The sequence below is a fragment of the Macrotis lagotis genome, chromosome 4 (genome assembly GCF_037893015.1).
Source record: "Macrotis lagotis isolate mMagLag1 chromosome 4, bilby.v1.9.chrom.fasta, whole genome shotgun sequence".
NCBI classification, from domain to species: Eukaryota; Metazoa; Chordata; class Mammalia; order Peramelemorphia; family Peramelidae; genus Macrotis; species Macrotis lagotis.
This window is the reverse complement of record NC_133661.1, coordinates 83,004,960-83,030,816: the sequence shown is the minus strand read 5'-3', so window position 1 is coordinate 83,030,816 and position 25,857 is coordinate 83,004,960. Positions and strand designations below refer to the sequence as shown.

General features: G+C 38.0%; 1 protein-coding gene across 11 annotated transcripts in view; it reads right to left on the bottom strand.

The window, feature by feature from the left end:
- The window catches only part of CPEB3 (cytoplasmic polyadenylation element binding protein 3), a 227,017-nt gene that overhangs the window by 171,299 nt on the left and 29,861 nt on the right, over nt 1–25,857 (bottom strand). For 6 of the 11 annotated variants that reach the window (XM_074233373.1, XM_074233372.1, XM_074233371.1 and 3 more), the window contains one exon: nt 3,109–4,151. The exons of 2 other annotated variants lie outside the window; for them this stretch is intronic. In XM_074233373.1, the coding sequence (XP_074089474.1) occupies nt 3,109–4,140 (1,032 nt within the window). In that variant the 5' untranslated portion in view covers nt 4,141–4,151. Of the gene's footprint in view, nt 1–3,108; nt 4,235–25,857 lie in introns of those variants that run through there. 3 more of the 11 variants (XM_074233369.1, XM_074233379.1, XM_074233377.1) reach the window with 3 other exon arrangements.

The window sequence follows — 25,857 nt, the reverse complement described above, 5'->3', positions numbered from 1 at the left end:
GTCAACCAGAATACCCTATTCCTCAAACATTATCATGTGTGTATATGGTGACATTTTTCCTTTATTCACAAAATTTCACTGGTCTAACTTCTTTAGATTTGGTCCACTCATTTTACTCATGTACCAGTCATCATTATGCCCTTGGTTGCTGGAGGGTACAGAACCTTATATAGAATTAAGAAGTCCTTAAACGTTGCTGTAATGGGGATTGGAATGGGGTTCAAGATGGACTAGCAATAATCATACAGTATGGTTCCAGTATATGATACACTAGTAAAAAAAAATAAAAATAAAAAAAATTCAAGTCACTGACAAAAGAACTTTTTAAAAATTACATCATCTAATGATGACCTTGACAAGTCATTCAACTTTTCACAACCTCAATTTCTTTTTTTTTAGATTTTTTTTCTTGCAAGGCAAAGGGGGTTAAGTGGCTTGCCCAAGGCCACACAGCTAGGTCATTATTAAGTATCTGAGGCGGGATTTGAACTCAGGTACTCCTGACTCCAGGGCTGGTGGTTTATCCACCATGCCACCTAGCCACCCCTAACAACCTTAATTTCTTAATCTATAAAAATGCTCTTCTTCACATTATAGTCTAAATAGCTGATGCTGACAATATTTTTCAAGCTTAAATATTTATGAAATATTGATTTTTTTTAATCATTGAGATTTACTAGAAAGAATATTTCATAATCTATATTTTCTAGTAATAAAAAGTCAACATTGGAATAACTTAAAATACTTTTCCTTCATTTGAAAAAATTAATAACTTCTTTTAAGTTCAATCAATTAAATGAAAATATGTATATTTGATGTTAACAGTTTTTTCATCTTTCTTGGAGTTTTTTTGAACTAGGCAGCAAACAAATTGATATAATTCTGATTAATTTACACACACACACACACACACACACACCCACTCCACCTCATTTAGTCATTCTAAACTCCTGAGCAATAAACGCACAGGAGATGAAAATCAATCCATTTTTGTCACTTATTGAGAGATCTACAAATTGTATGCCGAGTGGCAGATGGTAATCAAAACAGTACTGGCCATTTGGGGGTGGGGGTCTAGATTTCATTGATTTCTGTTTTCCCAACCAATGACCAATTATTAGGGATTACCTACATTCACATTCAAGTATTCTTAAAATATATCTAAATGTTGTCAACTTCACCCCATCCCGGTTTTTCCAAAGAGGAGGGATCAATAACTAAGATGAATTTAAATGCACATTCACGAAGCTTTGCTTTAAAAAAAAATCTACAAATTATGGACTTTGATTCTGGGACTACATGTTCAGACAAGGGCATACAGTAATGTTAAATTTTCATTAAACTTATCAATCAACAATGGAAATCAAGCAAGAGCATGAGCTCCAAACAAGAATGAAGTAGGAAGAGGGGGAATAGGAAAAAAAAAAGGAGGCTCTGATAGAATATATATAGTTTTCTTCCTAGATGGTGAGCCCTAGGCCCTCATCAAAAAAAAAATGTGTGTGTGTGTGTGTGTCTATGTATTCCAGAAAGCATCTAATCGTTCCCTTCTTTCAATTTTGCAAGGCCAACACCTGACTTGAAGTTCCATGAGCTTCAAAATAAAAAGATTCATGCCTTAAAATTACTATCTCCCTTTTTGCCATTCCCAAACCATGTACAGATGTGAGACAACCAGAAGTCCAATCTCAGGTCTTCCCCCACTTCATGGAGCCCATTCAAAAAAAAAAAAAAGGGGCCAAGCACTCTTCCAAAATCATGAAGCAATAAAGAAGAAATTAAGTGTTTCAAGCCCTTTAAACACCCCTTATCAGCTGGTTGATTCAGCCATCTTCCAGCACTGCTCACAGGAGTTTCTGTTTCATCTATTTGAATATCCAATTTGAACTCTTTCCAAAGACGTTCCCTTATTTCCATCCTCATCTCTTCTCTTTGTAATTCAATTTAGAAGCTTACATCCATTTCCATTTAAGAGTACAGGGCAAGTGTTTGCCTGCCAACTAAAAATACAGTAAAATTCACCTTCAAGGATGAACTCACTGAGCTCTAGACCACTCCTGTGGCCCTCCAAACTGTTAAAAGGCAAACATAAAAAATGCCAATAGTCTATCATTCAATCTTTCTGTTCAAGCAGTTCCCTGGTTTCTTCCCATTGGAATTTAAGACCAAAGCATGAGACTCGTTTTTCATTAAAGTTGCAGAGCTTTTATTTCCCTCGGTTTCAAATGTTGTAATTGATCGGCATTGTCCTCTTAAATTACCAAACTGGTGAAGGACACTGCAGCTTTAAATATTTTAGTGCTAGCTAAGAACTAGACTCCATTGCAATATGGCTCTGAAGGTCGTGTCCTATTGTCTCTTTTCTCTACAAATATACTAAATGACATCTAAGTCATTCTTTTATATGATAGAGGATGGTTGCCGCCCTAGAATTTCCACTGCATCTCCCCCACACTGCTCCTCTCTTTCTTTAGAACCTAACACTCCTAATTTTCTCCTCCAGAGAGAGAAGCCGGTTGCTATTCGTGATTCCATACCTTACCGAGACACCAACACAGGTGTTCACATTAGTTTAATTGAGCATCACATGTAGAAGGCCATCCCTCCCTGCCTGAGAGCCTCCTCCATAGGGAAAGCAGGAAGGACTGGGGGAATGGACAGCTTTGAGCCTGCACTGCCATCCCTGATTGCATAACTGAAATGTGTCCCTAGTTAAAATGACAGGAATTCCATACCGCTTAACCTCGAGATAGTTTGGCAGCCTTGGGATTCACTTTTCCAAAGACATCTCATAGCATCCAAATCCACCACGAACAAGTGTTTAAGGGAGGAGGTGGTACAAGCGGAGGAGAATCACCCTCGAGTGTCCTCACCCAGAGATGGACGATGCCTTTATGTGATTCCTTAAACTACCCGAGTGGTTTTCACATGAGTACAAAACAGTGTGAGGGAGCCACGGGCAAGGAAGGGGGCCCCGACCTGTGGGTAAGGTGGGACGCGGATGCAGAACACAAAGCCCGGCAAGGCGGCGGCGGCGGCAGCCGGGGGGGGAGGGGAGGGGAAGGGAGAGAGGAGAAAGGAATGCGCAGGTGCATCTGGAGTTATTACCTGAAATGGCAACAGATTGTTACCATTATCGGTCCGAAAAGCGTTATCCTCCATCCAGGACTTGGAGGCGAGGGGGGCGGCCCGGGGAAACTTGGGAGGCGCAATCACGTTGCTGGAGAAGGGCTTCTTGAGGGGGGAGATGGGATTGAGTGGCGACGGCACGCCGACCCCGACCCCGACGCCGACGCCGACCGCCCGGCGGGGGTCCCTCCCGGCCGGCAGCCCCCCCCAGGGGTTGGAGGGCGCGCTCCAGGCCGCGCTCTGGTGACTGTTCCAGCCGGAGGAGGACGCGGCCGCGGCCGAGGCCGGCTTGCCGGGCAGGCCGGGCTGGTGGCCGTACGCCGCGGCGCTCCGCGGGGCGTAGGGCGCCTGGCCGGGGCTCACGGGCGACCTGCGCTGCGGGGCGGGCGGCGGCGGCGGCGGCGGCGGCTGCGGCGGGGCCTGCGGCGGCGCGGGCGGCGGCGGCTGCGGCGGGGGCTGCTGCGGCGCGGGCGGCGGCGGCGGGGGCTGCGGCGGCGCGGGCGGCGGCGGCTGCTGTTGGTGGTGCTGAGCCTGCGCCAGGCCCATCTGCGCCGAGAAGGTGCCTCCGAAGACCGGGTTGACGTGGTGGGGGAAATTCTGGAAGAGCATCGTCCCGTTGACGGGGGCGATCCCCTGGAACAGGCTGTCCTCCACGGCGTTGGCGGTGCCCGCGGACCAGGCGCTGCCGAAGGACGGGGACAAGGAGGCGGCCGGCGCCGCGGGGGGCTCCTGCTGCGGGGGCTGGTGGAAGCCCAAGCCCGGCAGCAGCGGGGACTCCAGCTGCATCTTCTCCTTGGGGCCGGGGGCGGGCGAGGGGGCCGCCGCCGCCGCCGCCGCCGCCGCGGCCGGATGGAGACCGGCGGCCGGGCTGCTGTCCTCCGGCTGGGGGGTCTCGGAGCAGAGGGGCGTGGGAGAGGCTTCGGCCGCGCCGGGCTCCTGCTGCTGCTGCTGCTGCTGCTGCTGCCGCTGGGGCTGGGCTTTGCTTTTGTCCATCAGTAAATCATCCTGCATGGTTTGCGCAGCTGAAACGGGAAAGAAGAGAGGCGTGTTACCGGGAAGGCGCCCGTCAGTGCCGCTCGCGGCGGCGGGGCATCTCGCTTGCGGACAGCCAGTGCCGCCGCCGCCAGCCAATTGCAAGGCGAACCCGAAATCTCCCATTGAGGAGCCCGGGCTGGGCAGGCGGGGGGCACGCCAGGGCTCTGGAGCTGGGGCCGCCGGCGCCTTCGCCCTCCCCGGCGCCCCGGCTCCTTCAGGGTCGGGGAGAGAGGCGCTCGGAGGACAGAGATAGACAGCGATTTCGCCACGTCTCTTTTCCCTTCACCGGAACTCAGAGCGCTCGCCCTGCAATGAGAAACTGATTCTGGTTCCTGTTTTTTCCAAGCGCCACCCTCCCCCAGTTATTTGCATACGTCAATAAATACTGCTGCGTCCTTCAGCAAGGTTAAAAAGACACCAGTCACTACACTCCCCCCCACCCCCTGCCCGGCCGGAGGACTTTAAAGAGACAGGAGTCCTAACCTTGATTAGCAAACTACCTTCTTGCTTTTGTAATTGTTTTCATTTAGCAGCAAAGAACCACGCGGGGGGAAAAAACCTTTGCATTTGGTAAAAAAAAGCCTCAGCTGCACAATCCTTCTCTGCTCTTGAGTACCGCAGCCTACTCCATTTTGTTAGGAACCTTAAAAGCAGTCATTTTTAAGGGGGGGGGGGGGCGGGAATAACATTTGCTAATATGAATTTCTGTTTCTCCTTCATTACTCTGAGGAATATATACAAATATATTCCATATACATCTAGACTTCTCTATTAGTTTTTTCAGTACTGCTAATTACAACCCAAGGCATTCTTTTTTAGAGGGAGTTATTTCAGTTTTCAATATCTATCTTTGGATCTCTTTGCAGAAAAGAACAATAGTTCCAGTCTGATGTGAAGTCAAAAATTAGAGTGAGGCCGTGAGATCTGTAGACTCAATTTTAATCCCTATAAAATTAAGCCAGACGATTAAGTCAAGTTTTGAGTCCTTAATTTATTCTAGGATCTGATAGTGTCAATTTATCATTCACCTGTATTTTTAGTGGAAAGATTGGGATATTCGTGGTCCCAACAACCATTCAACAAAAAAAAAAATTAAAAAGAGGAAACTGCAAAGTCCTTTATGCCTGATGTTATGGATTTTGCCAAAAGAGCTTCCCTTTTCCTCATCCGGATGATGTGCTATTTTCCATTTCACACATAAGAAATAAATACTTGTCTTCAAAATATTTCTGAATGCTTATATATTTTTTTAAAAAGTCATCATTCTAAACATGTCGGTTCCAGGTATACTTATTCCCCAGTTTCTGCCTTAGTTTATATTGCTAATATCCATAGTCTTAAGTATTTTTAAATTTATGCCTGTGAATTTTATAATATTCCAAGACTCTTATCAAATATTTGGGGAATTTGCAAGTGTATATTTAGCTATTTTAGATGATGATTCAATATATTTAGAACAAAGTTACTGATTAGTATGACTATTTTAATTATTTCATTCTACCTGCCTCACAATTTTGGGCTGCTATTGTTATAATTCTGCCAGTGATTGCAGAAGCAGCTCTCAGAACCATGATATTTACATATACTGAATATTTGCCTTGGAACAACATCATGGTTTAACAACAGAAATAGGATGAGAAACTATTATCTTAACTGCAAACAGTTGAGATAGAAAGGTTAAAAGTGATGCACAATTCTATTTTAAGAATACCCTTTAAATGGCTAAGCTAGGGTTCTTTTTCTAGGTGAGTTTCATACCCAGAAAATATGGAGGGAAAAAAACTTGACACCCCCTGTCCTTCCCCCACACCTCATATGACAGATCAGTCTCTACTATCAATTAAAACCACAACTAATTCTATTTTCTTCCGTCTTGGTCTTGACCTAAAAGCAATTACTTTAAGTGTCATAAAATGGGAAAGTTTCCAAGAAGGAATACAAAAGATTTAGATGTACTTATAAAGAAGCTGGTTAGGGGGATGGTCCTGGAAAAGACCTCTTCATATTTATTTGGGCAATGCTGCAGTAAACCTGAAGGCTCAAGAATCTAAGTATTTTCCAGTACGCTAGAATTTTTTTATATATTCATTACCAAGGATGAAACTGTGGATGCATTTCACTGTAATTTTAACATCATTTTGCTTCCTATCCCCTTTAAATGTCAATTGTGTGGTTTTTTTAATAGTGAATTTAAATAAAACATTCTAAGGGGAAGAAGGACTATATCATACCCCACCCAAAGCAAAAAAAAACAACCAACCAACCAACCTATAAATCAATTGTTATTGATGGGGGGGGGGGGGTTGCCAGCATTACGTATTTCTTTTCTCACTATTGCTTAAAGGTTATATATTTCACTGTTAGCATAAATTCAGCACTGTTGTCAAGGTCAAAACCTGATTTTACTAATAGTTAACTGTTAGGAAAAGAGGCTAATACTGGGTTGAGATATCATTTCTTGTATTATTACCTGATGTCTTCTCAATTACTGTTGGTGCGAGTATTGGGGGCTCATTTTTACAGCAAAGTCTTGGCAAATATTACACCATCCCCCACCCACCCCCAAACAATAGTCTTCTTTGCATGCAGTAAATGAAAGACTCAGCCCCCAAATTCTCATTTAGCAGTTACCTTTGAATGTCCAGCTTTTAAAGATCGATAAAAATTAAAGGGTACAATTTTTATTTTTCTTCTTTCGGGTTGATTATCTGACTGCTCCGGCAAAAGCACTTTGACAACTGAAAGACTAGAGGGCATGCGCACCGAGGAACTGTGGGGACTGGAGTCTCTGGCCAGTGCCTGGCCGCCCCGGCACGTTGGCAGGAAAGGAGGAGAGTTCTCAAGCTGGAGTTGTATCCTGATCGTGTTAGTTAACTACCCAACTAAATCTTTAGCTGCGGAAATGAATTGGGAAGGAGGGGAAGGAGGAGAGCTGATTTGTTAGGTTAATTTAAGAAGGAAAACTATTAGGATTTCTGACAGACCTAGAATTTTTTTAAATAATAGAAGAGTGACCTTAAATGGAATTGATAATGACTGATTAGACATGGTACACTGCTATAACAAGATTAAATTAAGAACCATGGATGAAAATAAAATAAAGCAACAGTAAGTCTGACTTCATTTCTCAAGGAAACTAATTTTAAAATTAATTGAGTATAACTGCAGAAATCATGGTAAAGACTATTACACATTTTTCAGTTAAACATGTGTCCATGAAAAATTCTCAGGCACATATTTATCATTAAACTGTATCATTTATTAAACTGTAACATTTATCTTTAAACTGTAATGTAAATCAAGGCACAAGATTGTTACTTTATAAAATCATACTGCCTGACACATACTAGTTACTTAATGAATACTAGTTAAACTTGATACCTCAAAAAAAAAATCCACTTAAACTTGATACCTCAATTTACAGCTGGAAAACATAAAAGCTTCTCTTATACCAATACAGTAATAATCCAAATCAAATTCCGAATATCACTGTTTAACCAGCTCCCAGGGTATCAGATGAAATGTAAAATAACAAAAGTTGTTTAGTGTTTTATGAAATATCATTCAAAGGTCAAACAATACAAGATATGAAGTTCAAAGAATCCTCTTATTTTAAAAAAATGTGTAAACTGAGTCCCAGAGAGGTTAATCTAGCAACTTCTCAAAGTGACTATTGGTTTATAATGTCATCCTTACTCCAGATTTTTGTTAAGAGTTTTGCCAAATACTTTATATGCATATTTTATAATCATGTTAACCAGATTAGATTGGATTAACTCCATTTTACAGTTGAGGAAACTGAGGTTTAGAGATTATATAACTTGCCCAGTGTCACAGAGCTAGCAATTATCTGAGGTAAGATTTAGCCCACAAGTCTCCCCCGGATTTTAGAACCAGCTTTTTTATCCTCTATGCCAGGCTATCAAATGTACCCACTAGCTTAGCTTTCTGGTTTAGCCAGCAAAATGGCAAAGCCTTACAATAGTGTATCTGTCCACTATGGCTTACCATTGTCTATTGGGTTCTAAGAACAATGGTTAAAACCACAGCTTACAAAAGCAGCATGAGGATATTTATTATTTCCTGTAGGTTTTGGCACAATGTCAGTCCCTGGGGGGTGGAGAGGGCAGATCATCTCAATAATATAAAATAATACAAACTGATGACAATGCTGTTTAAATTTGGAATTTTAAATCCTATATTAGCTTTAATTAAAATAACTTGATATTTTCCTTTCTTTCCTAATGAGTATGATACTACTACCATAGTCGACCAACTTAGAACATTCCTAGTAACTTTTGTCTTATTCACTAAAGAAACAAAACCAGGAGCAGCTAGGTGGTACAGTGGATAGAGCACAGGCCTAAGAGTCAGGAGGACCTGAGGTCAAATCCAACTTCAAATACTTATTACCTAGATGTGCGACCTTGGCTAAATCACTTAATCCCATTGTATTGAAAAAAATAAAAAACAAAACTGGAAGGTTGGTTTTTTTTTTAATGGCCATTTTGAATAAACATTCTGTGGGAGTGCTCAAAGGCCTCTACAAATGAAACAATATTCTTCTGGGCACTCCACTCACTCCACTAATATTTACTGTTCCTGTACTTGGTCCTACTAATCTGATCCCAACCTACCTTTTCAATCTTATCTCCTACTATGTTCCAGAACAAACTGGTCTATGAAATATTCCTGTCTCAGCATATTTATCAAAGTCCTATTTGTCCTTGAAGTTTTCCAGGTCATATCTCTCTCCCATAAAATTTATCAAAACTGCTCTTACATTTGGTAGTCTCTTCTTCCTCTTAACTCTTGCATCTAATGACTGTGCAACTCCTTTGACATTCTTCAAATGTTATCTTCTGTTATGTATGTCTAAAGGTAAATGGATATATTGTGCTTCCACTAGTGTTTAAGATCCATGAGATCAGGGCTGATGCCTTCTCTCTTTATGCTCCCAAATACCAAGTCTCAATGTGTGCTAATTTATAATCAAGGAGGCAGTTAGATGGCACAGTGGATAGAGCACTGAATTAGGGGATCAAGAAGACCTGAATTCAAATGTGACCTCACACTTTCTAGCTGTGTGACCTTGAACAAGTCACATAATTTCTGTTTACCTCAATCCAATGAAGGAAGAAATGGCAAACTATTCCAGTATCTTTGACAGGAAAACCCCAGAGAGTACTGGTATGCTGTGGTCCCCATGAATCACATAGAATCAGACATGACTGAATGACAGAACAACAATAATTTATAATCAAGGTAATTAAGATGTCATAATACAAGAGTTTAAAGAACTGTTTTGACTAAAATACTGTGTTAACAAAATGTTACAAAAGCATAATACACTAACATGATTTGTCAAGAAATAACACCATGAAAAATATACCTTTCCTGACTAACCCACTTCACCAAAGGAGCAATACTAGGGAAACAAAGAAGTTCAAAGGATTTTTTTTCAAATGAATGACTGAAAGATTAATAAGAAACACCCTATTTATCCTGCATTGCCAGGGCAAAAGGTATTCAGAGATGAATCTTCCAAATTAAGTGAAACTTTCCTCTTTAAACAACAACAACAAATTTCAACTTTACAAATAGAAAACTTTCTAAGCTATATGAAGCAATTCTTTTTCTTATTAAATAGTATACATACTGAAGGGCCGCTAGGTGGCTCAGTGGATAAAGCACCAGCCCTGGAGTCAGGAATACCTGGGTTCAAATCTAGTCTCAAACACTTAATAATTATCTAGTTGTGTGGCCTTGGGCAAGCCACTTAACCCCATTTGCCTTGCAAAAAACCTAAAAAAAAATTAAAAATTAAAAAAAATAGTATATTGAACATAATTCAGATAATGACGTAGGTCTGAAATGGAACCCCTCTATTTACCAAAAAAAACTTCTTTTGGACCAGCATTCAAGATTCACTATAATTTGGTTCCAATGTATGTTTCTCAAGTCTTATTTCAGTTTCCATCCCTTCATTTCCTCTACATTATAACCAAAATCAACTCATTGCCAAACACTAAAAAACATCCTGTGCTTTTCTACTCTTGAGCAGTTACTCATGTTTCCTATGCTTGGAATGGCTCTCCCTACCACCAGTGTTTTGCTAACTGACATCTTACCTGTCCTTCAAAGCCCAATTCAAGCAACACCTACTTCTATTAAACTTTCTCTGATTCACACCACTGTAAATGATCTCTTTCTCATCTTATGTTATAGCACTTTGTAGCAAAACCCTGTTATAAATAACAAAATTCAACATTTCATCACCTCACATTTTATGCAAATAAAATTAAGACAATTTCTATAACACAAAGAAAACTTAACATACAATAAAAACATGAATTTATCTGTTGATAAAGTCCTTGATAAACTTCATGTGTATAGTTTCTAAAATAAGTCATACTGACAAAAATAATAGCTAACAATTAAGGTTTGCAAAGCATTTGCATAAGTTATCTCATTTCATCATATTAATGTAACAAGCAGTTTTACTTTAGACAGCTAAGATTCCACAAAAATTGATGCCATTGATATATTAAGTTATTATATTCTCATCAAAATATTATCATAGGGGCAGCTAGGTGGCGCAGTGACTAGAGCACCGGCCCTGGAGTCAGGAGTACCTGAGTTCAAATTTGGCCTCAGACACTTAATAATTACCTAGCTGTATGGCCTTGGGCAAGCCACTTAACCCCGTTTGCCTTACAAAAAAAAAAAAAAACCTAAAAAAAATAAATAAAAATATTATCATAGCTGAAATTGGCCTCAAGTAGTGAAAGAACCACTGTCTTCACCATACTGATTAGGATTCTATCACAATTCAGGTAGTCACAGGTCATTACCATTTCTTTTAAATCTGAATCAATTTCAAATGACTGTTATGGTGATAACCATCCCTACTGGGTTTGAAACCAAGCTCATCCTCTTTTTACTCCCCTCTACATATATGATCCAGCCAAATCAGCAATCAGCAATCTTTCTTACATCCTCAGAGATGACACTCTCCATCCCACCTCTACATCTTTCTGCTGGTAGACTGCCAGGACTGGAATGCACTCACTCCCCACATCTATTTAGAATTGATTTTTTCATTTCAAGACTATTCAAGAGGTCCCTACCCTAATGGAATTATCTTCTGTTTTGTGTGCATTTTGTATATATGCATGTCTTCTCCCTTAAAAATGTAAACTCCTGGAGATCAGACCTTATTCCATTCTGGTTTTTGTATAACCCAGTTCCTAACATTTGCTGGAACTTGACAGGTCTTAAAAATGTTTGTTGATTGATCAGGAAGTAGGATCTAAGAAAAGGTCAACCCTGACGATATTACCTAGCTGGGATGATCCCTGTGTTTGTTTCAAAAAGCTTGGCACCTATAGCTGAAAATCTCCTGCTAGGGAGATGAAAGAATTTGCAGCCTAGACTGAATGGAACAGGACAGGAAGATCTGAAAGGTTTTCATTTGTTTGTTTTGTTGGTGCCAGGTAAGGGTTTCTTTCTTTTCTAAAAATTGTATTAAAAAAAAAAACTATAAGCTTTCAACTTAAAGAGTATGACAATGCCTGTTCTTCTCTAAAGAAAAAGAGCCAAAGATTTCTGCAGAGCCAGAATGGAGGCAGTGATAGCACAGAAGTAAGTATCATTCAGTTGAATAGTCTGTTAGTTAAGGCTTACTGAAGAACAACTTCTTGCAGAAAAGTGAAATCAACAAATGGCATTCACCTGAAGTTCGACACCAGGGGAGAGCAGGCCTAAGAGCAATGAGTATGAAGATGTCACTAGAAGACACTAGTGTTCCCACAACAATGGATACATGAGTGCCCTTTCAACCATGTTCTGGGGAGAAACCCTGAAAGCTGAATAATGTCACCAGATATCACTGGACTATGGTAGTTCTAATTATTTCTTGTCCCCCATTCAGCAGTCTGCCATGCTTTTCTTTATGTTGTTTTTGTATCATTTGTTTCACTACCATCCAACTCTTTGTAATTCCACTTGAGAGACATAATGGAGTGGTTCTGGCATTTCCTTCTCCAGCTCATAATACAGATGAGGAAACTGAGGCAAAAAGTGTTCAGTGAAGATAAGTCTTCCTGATTCCAGATCCAGAACTTTGTGTACTACACTGCCACCAAGCTGCCCATATGTTTTTATTATACTGATTCAATACATTGACTTTTTCATTTATTTTAGTATAAAGCAGAGGATTAGACTAGATGCTTTGAAGATTCCTTCTAACCCTCTATCTGTAATCTATGAATGTAATATATTTAATGTATGAAATAGCAGATTTCCAAGAGCATCAGGGTCTCTGTAACAAAATCCTCTAGGGAAGCAGCTAGGTGGTGCAGTGAATAGAGTAACAGTTCTGGAGTCAGGAGGACCTAAGGTCAAATCCGGCCTCAAACACTTATTACCTGGCTGTGCGATCTTGGGCAAGTCATTTAACTCCATTGCCTTGCAAAAAACAAAAAATAAAAATAAAAAAACACCAAAATCCTCTAGGGTTAATTTTTTTTTCAGTTTTTGCAAGGCAAATGGGGTTAAGTGGCTTGCCCAAGGCCACACAGCTAGGTAATTATTAAGTGTCTGAGACCAGATTTGAACTCAGGTCCTCCTGACTCCAGGGCCAGTGCTCTATCCACTGCGCCACCTAACTGCCCCTCCTCTAGGGTTAATTAAGAGAAAGGCTAGATCTAATTAGGGAAAATTCTTTTTTTAATATAATATTTTAAAAGAAATGTAATTTACTTATAGTAAAAGTCACTTTACTTGGTTTTAGAAAATGACATTTGTGATTCTCCCAATGGTATGTCTAGTAACTGAGACTTCCATCACTGAAATTCAAAGACAATGTCACTATTTTAAAAGAGGCTTCATAAAATTACAAAATTTAAGCTTCTAATGACTAAAATGAAATCAAATAAAAATTAAAATTAAAATATTTTCCTGATATTCATTTTCTGTATAAAGGAAAAAGTTCCTAGGCACTAGGGAAAATGACAAGTAATTAAAAAATAAAGTTTGAATATAAATAATAAACAATAAACTTAAAGTTAAATCCATATCCCTCCTTAGATCAAAACTTTACTTTCTGGAGCATGAAAGTTCTTGAGAATTGATAAATAGCTTTAAAGTTCTATGTTTGCCAATTCACCTTCCCCAGGTATCTCCTGCTCATTAGAGAAATGATAGATACTAAGGCAGCTAAATGACATAGCCCTGAAGTTAGGAGGACCTCAGTTCAAATCTGCCCTCATACACTCACTCACTTACTAGCTATGTGACCTTGGGCAAGTCACTTAACCCTGAATGATGTCAGGGCTATCTTCAGACATCCTGATTCATATCTGTCCACTGGCTTCAGATGGTTCTAGAAAAAGTCAGGTTGGTGACTTAGTACAGCAACCTTCTCACTCAAATCCAATGCACATACATGTCATGTCATCACAACCTGATATTGTGGTCTTTTTCAAGAAAAAAGAGCAAGCATCATCATCTTCATTATCACACACCTAGGGAGAAATACCTATGCTAACTTTTACCTATGTGAACTTGGGCATCATTTAACCTCTCTCGGCTTCATCCATAAAATTAAGGAATTAGACTAGATATTCTCTAAGCAAATTCTAAAGTTATGATCCCATTACTACTTCTGGAAATCAGGGTCTTATCATCCTGCTCCTACTGAAGTAATTTAGAAACAATTTTGAGTGTTTCTATTACTGCCTCACCAGGTCCCCTTCTCCTAACTCCTTTCCAATTGACCCATAACATAGCCTATGACGCACAAGTAGGCATTATGTGAAGACACTAGACATTCAGTGAGAAAGATGAAACAGTTCCTGCTGTCAAGGAGTTAACATTCCATCAAGGAAAATAATATGTAGGTGGAGATAACGACACTATATATATATATATATATATATATATATATATATATATATATATATATATACACACACACACATACACACACACACACATATGTATATATGTGTGTGTGTGTGTGTGTGTGCGTGTGTATGTATAAAGTAAATCCAGAAATTTAGCAGTGAAGATCTTAGCAGCTAGAAAAAGCTAGGAAAAGCTAAACTCCGCCAGAAACCAGCGATTCTAAGAAACAGGAAGGAGGAGACTGCCTGGCACATAAGAGTACATTATGGGGAAGAAATAAAATATAGAAGCCTGGAAAGATAGACTGGCTCTAGACTGGGAAAGATTTTAAAAGTCAAAGAGAGATGTCTGTATTTGATCCTCAAGACAATTGGGAATCCAGAACTTTTTAAGCAAAGTAGTAAAATAGTTAAGACTTATGCTTTAGGGCTGTTATTTTGGGCAACAACAAAAGAATCACAATGAAATACTGCAAAAGTATAAAGAAGTTGGTTTCAAAGAAGAGGTAAGAGAAGACAACTCTCCCCATTGTTTTGGGGTTTTTTGTTTGTTTGGGGTTATATGACTTGCCCAGGGTCACAAGGATAAGTAAATATTGTGTCTGAAGTAGAATCTGAATTCAGATCCTCCTGATTCCAAAGCCTGTGCTCTATCCAATGTGCCACCTAACTGCCCCCTCTTCTCATTGTTTTACAGAGGTAGGAGTCTTGAGATATGTAAGACTGCATATACCAAATTTTTTCAACATGTTGGTTAGTTTTACTGGAATTTTTTCACAAACTTTTTATGAAACAAAATTCTTTGTTTACCAATGTGATAAGAGTTGTGTGTAGAAATCTTAGTGATCGGGGTGGCTAGGTGGCACAGTGGATAAAGCACCAGCCCTGGAGTCAGGAGTACCTGGGTTCAAATCAGGTCTCACACTTAATAATTACCTAGCTGTGTGGCCTCGGGCAAGCCACTTAACCCCATTGCCTTGCAAAAACCTAAAAAAAAAAAAAAATTTAAAAAAAAAGAAATTTTGGTGATCAAGAGACAGGCAAATTAACAACTCAAAGAAAGCTTCCTCTCATACTAGTTATGGCAAGACAGTCTGGGACTCTGAAAAGGCAAACACTTGCAATCATTCCTTGCCAAGAGGTGAGTTAAATGAATGAATAAGTAGATAATAATACAAGTAGATACTAGCTTAAGTGCTCACTTAAAAAGAGATAGCCTACCTGTCATACAAAGATTATCTGACTTAGGCATTCTGCTCAGAACTAGACAGATTAAGTGAAGATTTTATATACTGTAACTCAACAACCAGTTCAAATAATGAAAAAGGATTGAATCCAGAAGCAACAATTTTTTATCCAGTGTCTGAGCTACATATCCTCCTAAGGTACAGGTACTACTTCTCATGGAGCACAACAACATTGCTAAGCAGCTGAAACCTATGGTTCAGATCTAAGTTCAGGTTCAGATATGCAGGACAGTTAATTCTAATGATCAATATAATTAGCCTATTCCTTCAAGTACAGTAGTACAGAGGTCAGTAGGTCACAGGACTATCTGATCAGTGACCAGACTAACTTAAAAGGGTCCACATAAAACTGGACAAATGGCTCTACAAGAGTTTATACGATAATCCTCTTGATTCCTGATGAATGCTTTCCACATTATCAGAGGCAGCTAGGCTGTTCAGTGCATAGAGCACTGGACATAAGAGAAAGACTTTTTCTATCTATTATTTTTAGCCCCTTCTGGTCTGTGTAGTGGAGTGTAAAGATGGCTAAGACTAAAACTCATACCACATCCCAACCAGTCATTGAAAATAGCATAGAGATGCATCAAGAAAACTAGATCATAGAGACCCCAAATTTTCTGAGAAACATGCACTTTGCCAAGAAATACAAAATGAAAAGTCTAAAGAAGATACAAGTGGACAATGTCAAAGCCATCAGGGCCCTGAGCACCAAAGTCTCTGAGGCCAAGCTCCTCCAGCCCAACACACCCAAAATCAATGCCTAGCATTCCAGCTCCAAGAAAGTCACCAAGTGTCTGGGCATTTGGGTCAGCATCAAATGCTCAGATCCCAGGATCATGAAGCCCATTTTTATCCCAAGACTGCCAAACCCATTGATCCCAAGACCATCAAAGACTGATATCAAGATCACTAAGGCCAGTTGCAAGGCACCTAAGTCTGAAGTCAAGATCACCAAGTTGGAGTGCAAGACTGCCAAGTCCAGTAATTCCAAGGTTGATAAACCTACAAACCCTTGCCAGCCAAATCCACTGACCCCCAAGGCCACTAAACCAAATAATGCTGAAGTTAAGGCTTCTAGTCTCAAGTCTTCAAAACAGATACTTCAAGACAGAAGAATTTGTTTAGTTTACTCTCTCAGACAAGGTATGATTATTCACTATTTTATACAAATAAAGGAAATGGTGATCATAAGGGGGGGGAAAAAAAGTGAGAAAGGCCTGAATTTGAATCTTGCATCAAACAAGCAATATTACCACTTCTAGACTTCTAAGTGCCAGTCAAAGATAATATCTTGAGCAGAATACTTTTAAAACTTCTGAATTAATATTTTTTTTATTTATTAGCTATAAACAGACTAACTTATGATTGCCCATGTGAAGCTAGGTAAATGGCTACTGGATAAATGACCATATGATAACCCTCATGATTACCCATGGAATGCATGTCTGGACAAATAAACTTGCCCCCTCTGTTTCATGGGTATAGTCCATAAAATGAGAAGATTATATTCAATGGCTTCTCTGGTCCCTTCTAGCTCTAAAACTATGATCCTATGAATTATATTCATTCATCAAGGTATTAGTAATTATTTCATATTTAAGAATGCTTATGTCTTATTACTATTTTTCTTGTTATAAGTATATGCTTTTGTGCTAATATTAACATGTAACAAAGTTAATTATTCTGTTAACTATGCCTAGTTTGACTGTTGGTTATATGCCCATAATTTTGCTGTATTTCATATTTTGATATTTTGAAGGTCTGTTGCTATTATTGCTTTTATTCTTGAAGATCCCCAAATTGGAGGAACCAACCACCTCTCCATTTCTGGATACCTGAAATTGTTATGAAGTTTTTCCTGACTGGCTGATAACAGAACATAGATTGGATTTTCAAGCACTCAAAATAAACTTTTTGTTGTTTTTTGTAAGGCAGTGGGGTTAAGTGACTTGTTCAAGGTCACACATATTAATAAGTGTCTGAGGCCAGATATGAACGCAAATCCTCCTGACTCCAGGCCTGTGCTCTGTCCACTTATCCATTATCTTAACTGCCCTGCACTCAAAATAAACTTAAAACTTTTTGCTTCATTATGCCAGATTTTTTAAAAGGATATGCACCATAAACTGTGCTCTTAAAGATCTTACAATCTAATATGGAACAAAATGTGTACACCAGTAACTATGACTGACGGCAAGAGAGACATCCAGGTTTTATAAATTTGTGATGTGAAAATCCTCCTTTACAGAAAGGAGTCAGGAAAGACTTCCTGGAGCAGACTGGGTTGGTCCTGGTAGGAAAAGGGAAGGGAAAATTCTGAGCACAGAAAATGCCATAAGATAACACATGGAGAAAGGAAAGACAGAATCTAAACAGGGGACAGAAAGTAATCCAATTTGACTGGCATAAAGAATACATGAATTTAGAGATGTAAAATGAAGTTGAAAATTTTAAATGACTTTGAGTGCCATGATCAAGAATAGAGTATGGGAAAATACAAAAAGTTCGGATTTTAATTTTTTTTGAGGAAAAGAATTATGTAAGAGCAATATAATAGGGGAAATAATGTAATCAACCTGGAAAGCTAGGCTGGAACCAAGTTATGAAGGTTTTAAAATGTTAGAGATGAGATTGTATTTTCTTATGGGCAAACAAAAGTCAATGTAGCTTTTCATCCAGAGTAATGATGTGCTTAAACTTGTCCTATGGAAATATCAATTGGGCAGCTAAATGGAAGGTGGATTAGAAAACCTGATGTTATGTTATTGAAATGATCCAAGCAAAGGATGACAATGGCCTAGCTTGCAGTAAAAGTGAAAGGAATTTTTGGGAGAAATGTTGAGAAATGGAACTGAAATTACTTGCCAACTTTTTAATTATGGCAATGAATGTGAAAGGTTAAAGATTATATATTTTTAGGTTACAGATCTGAGTAAATTAAAAAATACTGGTTTCTCCAAGGAGGGATGGGAACTCAGAGAAGCCTGGAAGGATTTGCATAAACTGATGCTAAGCAAGATGAGCAGAACCAGAAGAACACTGTACACCATTAACAGCAACATGGGGTTGATGGTCAATCTTAATGGACTTGCTCATTCATCAGTGCAACAATCAGGGACAATTTTGGAGAATGCTATCTGAATCCAGAAAAAGAATTGTGGATTTTGAACAAAGACAAAAGACTATTACCTTTAAAAGTTATGTAATTTTGCTATCACTTATATTTTGTTTTTTTTCCTTAAGGATATGATTTCTCTCTCAATGCATTCAATTTAGATCAATGTATAGCATGGAAACAATGTAAAGACTCTCAGACTGCCTTCTGTTGGGGGGGGGAGAGAGATTGGGGGGAAATTGTAAAATTCAAAAATAATAAATAAAAATAGTGGTTTCTCAACAGAAATAGAGAAGTGAAGGTATAGGGAGAAAGACAGCCATTGAAGTACCATTTTAGAATGTTCCATTTGAGACCTATTGGACATCCAAGAGGTAGTATCCAGTTCATAGTTGAATATGTGAGACTGTGATCCTCGGGAGAGAGAAAGAGAGAGGAAGAGAAGTTAGATAAATATGGAAGCCAAGTGCATAGAAGATAGTTGAAGAGGGTAGTTATAAGATTACTCAGAGACAGAGAAGGAATAATTAGAGAATGAGGTTGAGAACAATTTTGTGGAAGCCTAGAACAGATGAGAGAAAGATGGAAGGTGAAATGCTGCAGAGATATCAAGAAAGAAGAGGAAAGAAGAGGAAAAACAAATGGACGTTAGATAGAATGATAAAAAATTCACTAGCAACCATCTCAGAGCACCAAATCAATTGGTTTCTAACTATAACTCCCCCATCCTGTATTCTAAAGTTTATTTCTGTTGTAATTTATCCCTATAAAATTTCATCTTATTAGTTTCAACTCTCTAGCCCACTAAGAAATTTTTTGAATCATAACTTCTATCTAATGTGCTATTCATCCTATCTTTGATCACATGTGAAATCAAATAAGTCATAAGTCTATATCTAATAATAATGCCAGCTGTACCTTCTTCATTCAGATCATTGATAAAAATGTCAACCAGCATAGGGTCAAGGAAAGATCTTTGGAATATTCCAGTAGAAATTATTCTCCACATTGATATGATCCCATTATTGATTTTTTTTTTGGAACTGGCCATGCAATCAGTGACAAAATCCACCTAACTGTGCTATTATCTAGTTTACTTTTCTCTATCTTATCCATAAGGTTAGCATAAGAGACTTTATCAAATGCTTTGCTGAAATCAAAATAAACCAAAACTATAGTATTGTTTGCCCTACCAGTCTAGTAAAACTTTTAAAAGGAAATAACATTGTTCATAGGACAGAAAACAAAAGTAACAAATGTTGGAGTTGATGGGGGAAAAATGAAACATTGCACTGTTGGCGGAGTCTACCATTCTGTAGAGAAATTTGAAATTATACCCAAAGGGTTATAAAATCATGCATACCCTTTAATCTAGAAATACCACCACTAGACTAGGTCTGGATCCCAAAGAGATAAAAAAAAAGGAAAAGGAAATTAAATATACAAAACTATTCAGTGGGCTCTATTCTGTGGGCAAAGAATTGGAAATGGAGGAAACGCCCATCAACTGACCAATTCAAAATTGTGTATGTGATTATGACAGAATACTATTCTAAGAAATGATGAGCAGGATACTCTCAAAAAAACCTGCACTTTCACCAGCTAATGGTAAAGTGAAATGTACTATGTAGAAAATAACAATATTATTATAAGATGATCAGCTCTCAATGACTTAGCTATTCTCAGCAATATAATGATCCAAGACACCTCTGAAGGACTTATGATGAAAAATGCTATCCATCCCCAGAAAAAGAACTGATAATGTCTGAAGACAGTTAAGCCTACATTTTTATTTTATTATTAAGTATTTTTTGCTCTATATTTTCTTTCACAACATGACTATTATGACAATATTTTGCATGACTACATATGCGAAGCCTATATTGAATTGCTTACCTTCTCAAAGGGGGTGGGAGGTGGAGAGGGAGGAAAGGCAAGAATATAGAACTCAATGCTTTGAAAATGAATGTTTAGGGGCGGCTAGGTGGCACAGCAGATAGAGCACCGGCTCTGGAGTCAGGAGTACCTGGTTTCAAATCCAGCCTCAGACACTTAATAATTACCTAGCTGTGTGGCCTTGGGCAAGTCACTTAACCCCATTTTCCTTGCAAAAAAAAAAGAATGCTTAAAAATGCCTTTACATGTAACTGTGAGGAAAACAAAATACTAAATAAACTTTTAAAAGAAAAAAATAAAGATTTTTTTAAAAAAGGACATAGCATTGATCTGACATGACCCATTCTTGAAGAAGCTGGGCAAGATTTCTGCTTTCAGTTTTTTGTAGAATTCTGACAAGAATTGGAACTCAAGTTCACTCGTTAAAACTTCCAATTCTACATCTATCTTATAATCCTTTTAAGACTCCATTATCTTACTTTTCTCTAAAAAAAATCAGGCAATTTGTCTTTTAGTGCTATGAATCTTCTCTCATTCTTCTAAAATTTTAAATGAATTTTTAATAGTTGAAAAAATATATTTTCTAATTCATTACCCTGGTATGTAGTTCATCTGAGCTTGATGAAATGAAGTTAACAAAGGCATCGAACTAGTCTCAATTCCTTAGATTTCAACTTCATATTATCTATTTTTGCACTATCCTTTTTAGTCCAAAGATCATTCTTCTTGTCAGAAAAAACAGGAAGCAGAATAAGATTTAGGCAGTTCTGCCTTTTCAGCACCATCTAGTTCTTTCAAAGACAACCAGATACTATCTTAATTTTGACATAAAGGATGCTGACTAGTGATCCAGCATTGTTATTTTCATGATCTGCCAAGCAGCTTCCAGGAAACCAAAGTCTTTGGCTTCAAAAGGGAGTATGGTTGCAGAGCTGAGCAATTTAATCACCTTACTGACGTTTGAACCATCCTAAGAAAGGTTAGCTCTGCCAAAAACTTCAAATGTGCCGAACTTGTGATTAGACCATTGAGAGACAAGTTAGCTATACCAAGGTGTCACAAAGCTGATGCCAAAAATCACTGCTGGAATGCAGTGGTGCCTTGCTGATACTAGAGGGAAACCACATTCATGAGACCAAGGATTCCCACATCTTTGAGAATTGAAGGACAAACATCAAAAAAGAAATTACCAGAAGTCCAGTTTCCTATCATCAGGTCAAGAAGTGAAACAATTCTTGAAAAAGCTGTGAGAAGGATGTCTTTGCACAATACTCCCCTCACTATAATAAACATAATGCACAAGTTATGTCATCATGGTCCTCTTCAAATACTTCAAATACCTGCTTACCTCCCTGGCATCTAGTATCACTAATCTACCTACTCTAAAGAATAGCCTTATCCTTTCTTGGAACCTTCTTTCCCCCTTCCATCTCTGCCTCATTCCCCACCATTATTGCTTTAAAAAAATTCTTCTTATGTTCCTCGACAAAAATATGACTAATGCTTTGTCATGTCTGAAAGTGACACTGGGTTCTCAATGCTAACAGGCACAAACTCTAATGGGAGCTACCATGCTTGTGAACTTTTGAATACTGGTCCTAGCAGTTTGCTTTTCAAAGACCAAGAACTTTTGTTTTGTTTTGTTTTATATCTCTCACATTTAGCACAGTGCCTGCCTGGCACATGTAAGCTTATTAATAAACAAGTTTATTGATTTTCTTATTGACCCCATCTAGCTAAGATAAGCATGAAGAGGCTTATTATCAGCACTGAACCAGCTAGTAAGTGGTAGTAAGTAAGTAAGTAGTACTAAGTAAAAGTATTATTTGATCATGGCAATACATGAAACAAATTAAAATAAAAAATGACTTTCAGATCTTTATTCTTCTGCAGTGATAATATCAGAGCAATCAAAAATTATGATGACTTTTGGCAACAGCTATAGGTTAACCTGCCTCTCAATAGTCTAATCATCAGTTCAACACATTTGTAGTTTTTGGCATAGCTAACCTGTCTCAGGATGGTCTAAACATCAGTAAGTCCTAAGAACCATGCAGTTTTTTAGACTGTCTATAAACCTCAACAAAACTGGGTACTCTAAATATGAGAGTTCCTTGTCCAAGAACCAATGAGTCATAATCTTGGCACAGTACAAGATACAGTACTGAAAGAACTGAATCATATTAACATGGACATTCTTATTCTAAATTAAATCAAAAGACAAAAAAAGGTAGCTAATCAGAAGATCCTACAGAAGCATAAGTTGCAAAATATGGATTCTATTCTTATATTCAAACAGTAAGAAACATTTGTTTCATGGACAACTGTTCTCACACTTTGAACATAAGCAAAAATACCACCATGATAGTGGTAAATGAAGCCAAAATTAATCTAATAGGCTAGGATTGAAGAGAAATTATACGAAAAATGTGACAAGATATTCCAAATTAAATAAACTTCAATATTTCATGATTTCAATTCATACCAAGGTAAGATTATGGGAAAATATTAGAAATCATGGCTTAAGGTCTAGAAAACAAAAGAAGTCAAAGACTTTTATGAACTGTACAAAAACTAGCATGGTTTTTTTTCATTTAAATAGTAAGAAGTTATTAAACAGTATATAAAATTTAATTGACTATATATATATATATATATATATATATATATATCCATCCATCCTGGGCAGGAAAAATTGGTTTTTCTGCAGATGTCATTTCTAATCATCTGACTTTTAACATTAAAACCACAAACTTGTTAGAACACCAAATTGGGATAACAAAAAAGAAAAGATGATATGACATGCAATCAAATTGCTTTTACTTGAACTATTCACACAGGCTATTAATGTATGAAAATGGGGAAGGGATAAAATAACTAATAATATAAATATTCGCCATTAATTATAGATATATAACTGAAGGAAAGCAATTGCCATAATTGGGAAGTCAAGAGTCTAGAAATCATCTTGTGCAGTATATCTCTGCCAAATAGGCAGATATGGTATCTAAGGACAACATCAATTTATTATATAAAGTCATCTGTTAATTTGTGAGGAAGAGAATAGAAGATCAAGTGCCAATATCACCTAATAAAAGAACAAGAGAGGAAAAAAATGAGTTTACATAAAGCCTGGCACTAGATCCAATTAAATCAGATCATTCAAGGAACACTTTAGGATGAAAGAGAATGACACAAAAAATTAAAAATATCTCTCAAGATTTTTACAAAGCATTTTCTCCATAAATAAGAATGAAAACAGAACATTATACTCTGATATCCCCATCCCTGAGGTGTTACATAAATTTGTCTGATAATCTAATTATTAATATTAGAGCAATCATAAAACAGAGAGACATATGTACTTGCCAGAAGGGTATCATCATCATGAAGGGCACTCAGTACAAAGTCTAGATAAGAGAGGGTTTCCCTAGAAATGATTAGATTTTCCAAATGCTCCTGTTTGCAGTTGACCTTTAGGCTGATTGCATCAAGCCCTGAAATATAGAAGAACTTCCTAAATGAGATCTATTATCATTCAAGGGTTTGACCTAACTATCCACACAGGAAAAAACAAAACAACCCCAAGTGATGAATAATGTTTATTTTGTCCAAATTATGAAACATCTGTATGGGCAACGCATAAAGGTTGTCCATCAGTACATATTTACGCAGATTCTGCATTTCGAAAATAAATTGAATAAGAAGGACAAAAACAGGCTGCACTGCATTATACAGTAGCTTCAATAATTCCAAGCTTCTTTATAATATAAAACTCCATCTTTTTTTTTTTTGGCAAGGCAAATGGGGTTAAGTGGCTTGCCCAAGGCCACACAGCTAGGTAACTATTAAGTATCTGAGATGGGATTTGAACCCAGGTACTCCTGACTCCAAGGCCGGTGCTTTTATCCATTACGCCACCTAGCCGCCCCTAAAACTCCATCTTTTTAATATCATTATTCTTTCATTAAAGTATAATGCTTGCAAATCATAGGATACTATATAATCACTGAGAAATTAAAATATGGCGTACCAGAGAGCAATGGAGACACATGTGGAAAATGAAAATAGAATACAGTGTATCACTAATGATGAACTAGATCTATAAAAGATATTATCAAACAGAGGAATGACCAGAAAAGAAATGATAACTGATTATGTAATGAGAGTAAGGTATAAAAGATGAAAAAGAAAAACTGTGTGGGGCACTGTCATAACTGTCACATGATAAGAGACCTAGAAAAAGTCTCCAGCATATTTAATGAATTTATGAAAGAAAATGGTAATCAAGATTATTCAGCTTGGAGAACAGACTACTTGTATTGCAAGGAAGGATTAATATTATCTTCAAATTATCTGCTAGAAAAGAGTCTTAGCTGTACTCAGGACTTCTTCTACCATGCTCCAGTTTCCATTAAAGACATTCTCTACCAGGCACCTATAAGTCTCTTCTTCAAGAGCAAAGGACAAATAACAAGAATAATGCATCTGAACATGATATCTTGAACAGAGTATCTTGGTCTCCACTGAACAGAGTATGCTTGTCTCCTCCCTACTCCTTCCCATTTTAGCTTCCTTATGTCTTCACATATTAGAAAATAAACTTCTTTCAGGCATGAACTGTTTTTCTTTCTCTTTGGTTGTATTCTCAGAGCTTAGCACAATACACACAATAAATAATAAATAGAAGATGAATGACTGACAAGGATGGTGTCTACAAGAATTTTGTCTTGGAAAAAAGATTAGACATGAGCTTCTGCTAATATTAATATCTTTATTCTGAGATTATTTCCAATTTATCCTGTGTTCTTATTTGTACAGTTATTATTTGCAGTTTGTCTTCCCTTTTAGATTGTTAGCTCCTTGAGGGCTGGGATTATTTTTGCTTTGCTTTATATCCTCAGCATTTAGCAAAGTGGCTAACATAATAAAGAACTTAAAAAATGCTTGGTGACTGTCTTCAGGGGAGTTAAGAGCAAAAAGTAGAAGTTGCTAGGAAGCAGTTTTTGACTTAACTGAAGAAAAAACTTCCTATTTAATGGAGCCAATGAAGCTGTCCAAAAAATGCAATTAGCTGCTTCAGGGGATAAATTCCTTTCCCTAGAGATCCAAAATCAGAGAATGGATACACCTCAGAATTCATAAAGTTAAAGCTAGAGAAGATGGTGGAGAGGCAGCTAGGTGGCCCAGTGGATAAAGCACGGGCCCTGGAGTCAGGAGTACCTGGATTCAAATCCCGTCTCAGACATTTAATAATTACCTAGCTGCGTGGCCTTGGGCAAGCCACTTAACCCCATTTGCCTTGCAAAAACCTAAAAAAAAAAAAAAAAAAAAAAAAAAGATGGTGGGAAAAAGACAGGCCTTGTGCTAAGGTCTCCTGATCTTCTCTCATATATAACATGAAACAAACCTCTTAATGGAAATCCAATTGACAAAACCAAGAAAGAGAAGCTAGGAGAATACCTACCTCAAAGTCTGTCTTCAGGGATCTTGAGTGAGCCGAGCACAGAGAGCAGACAGCCAG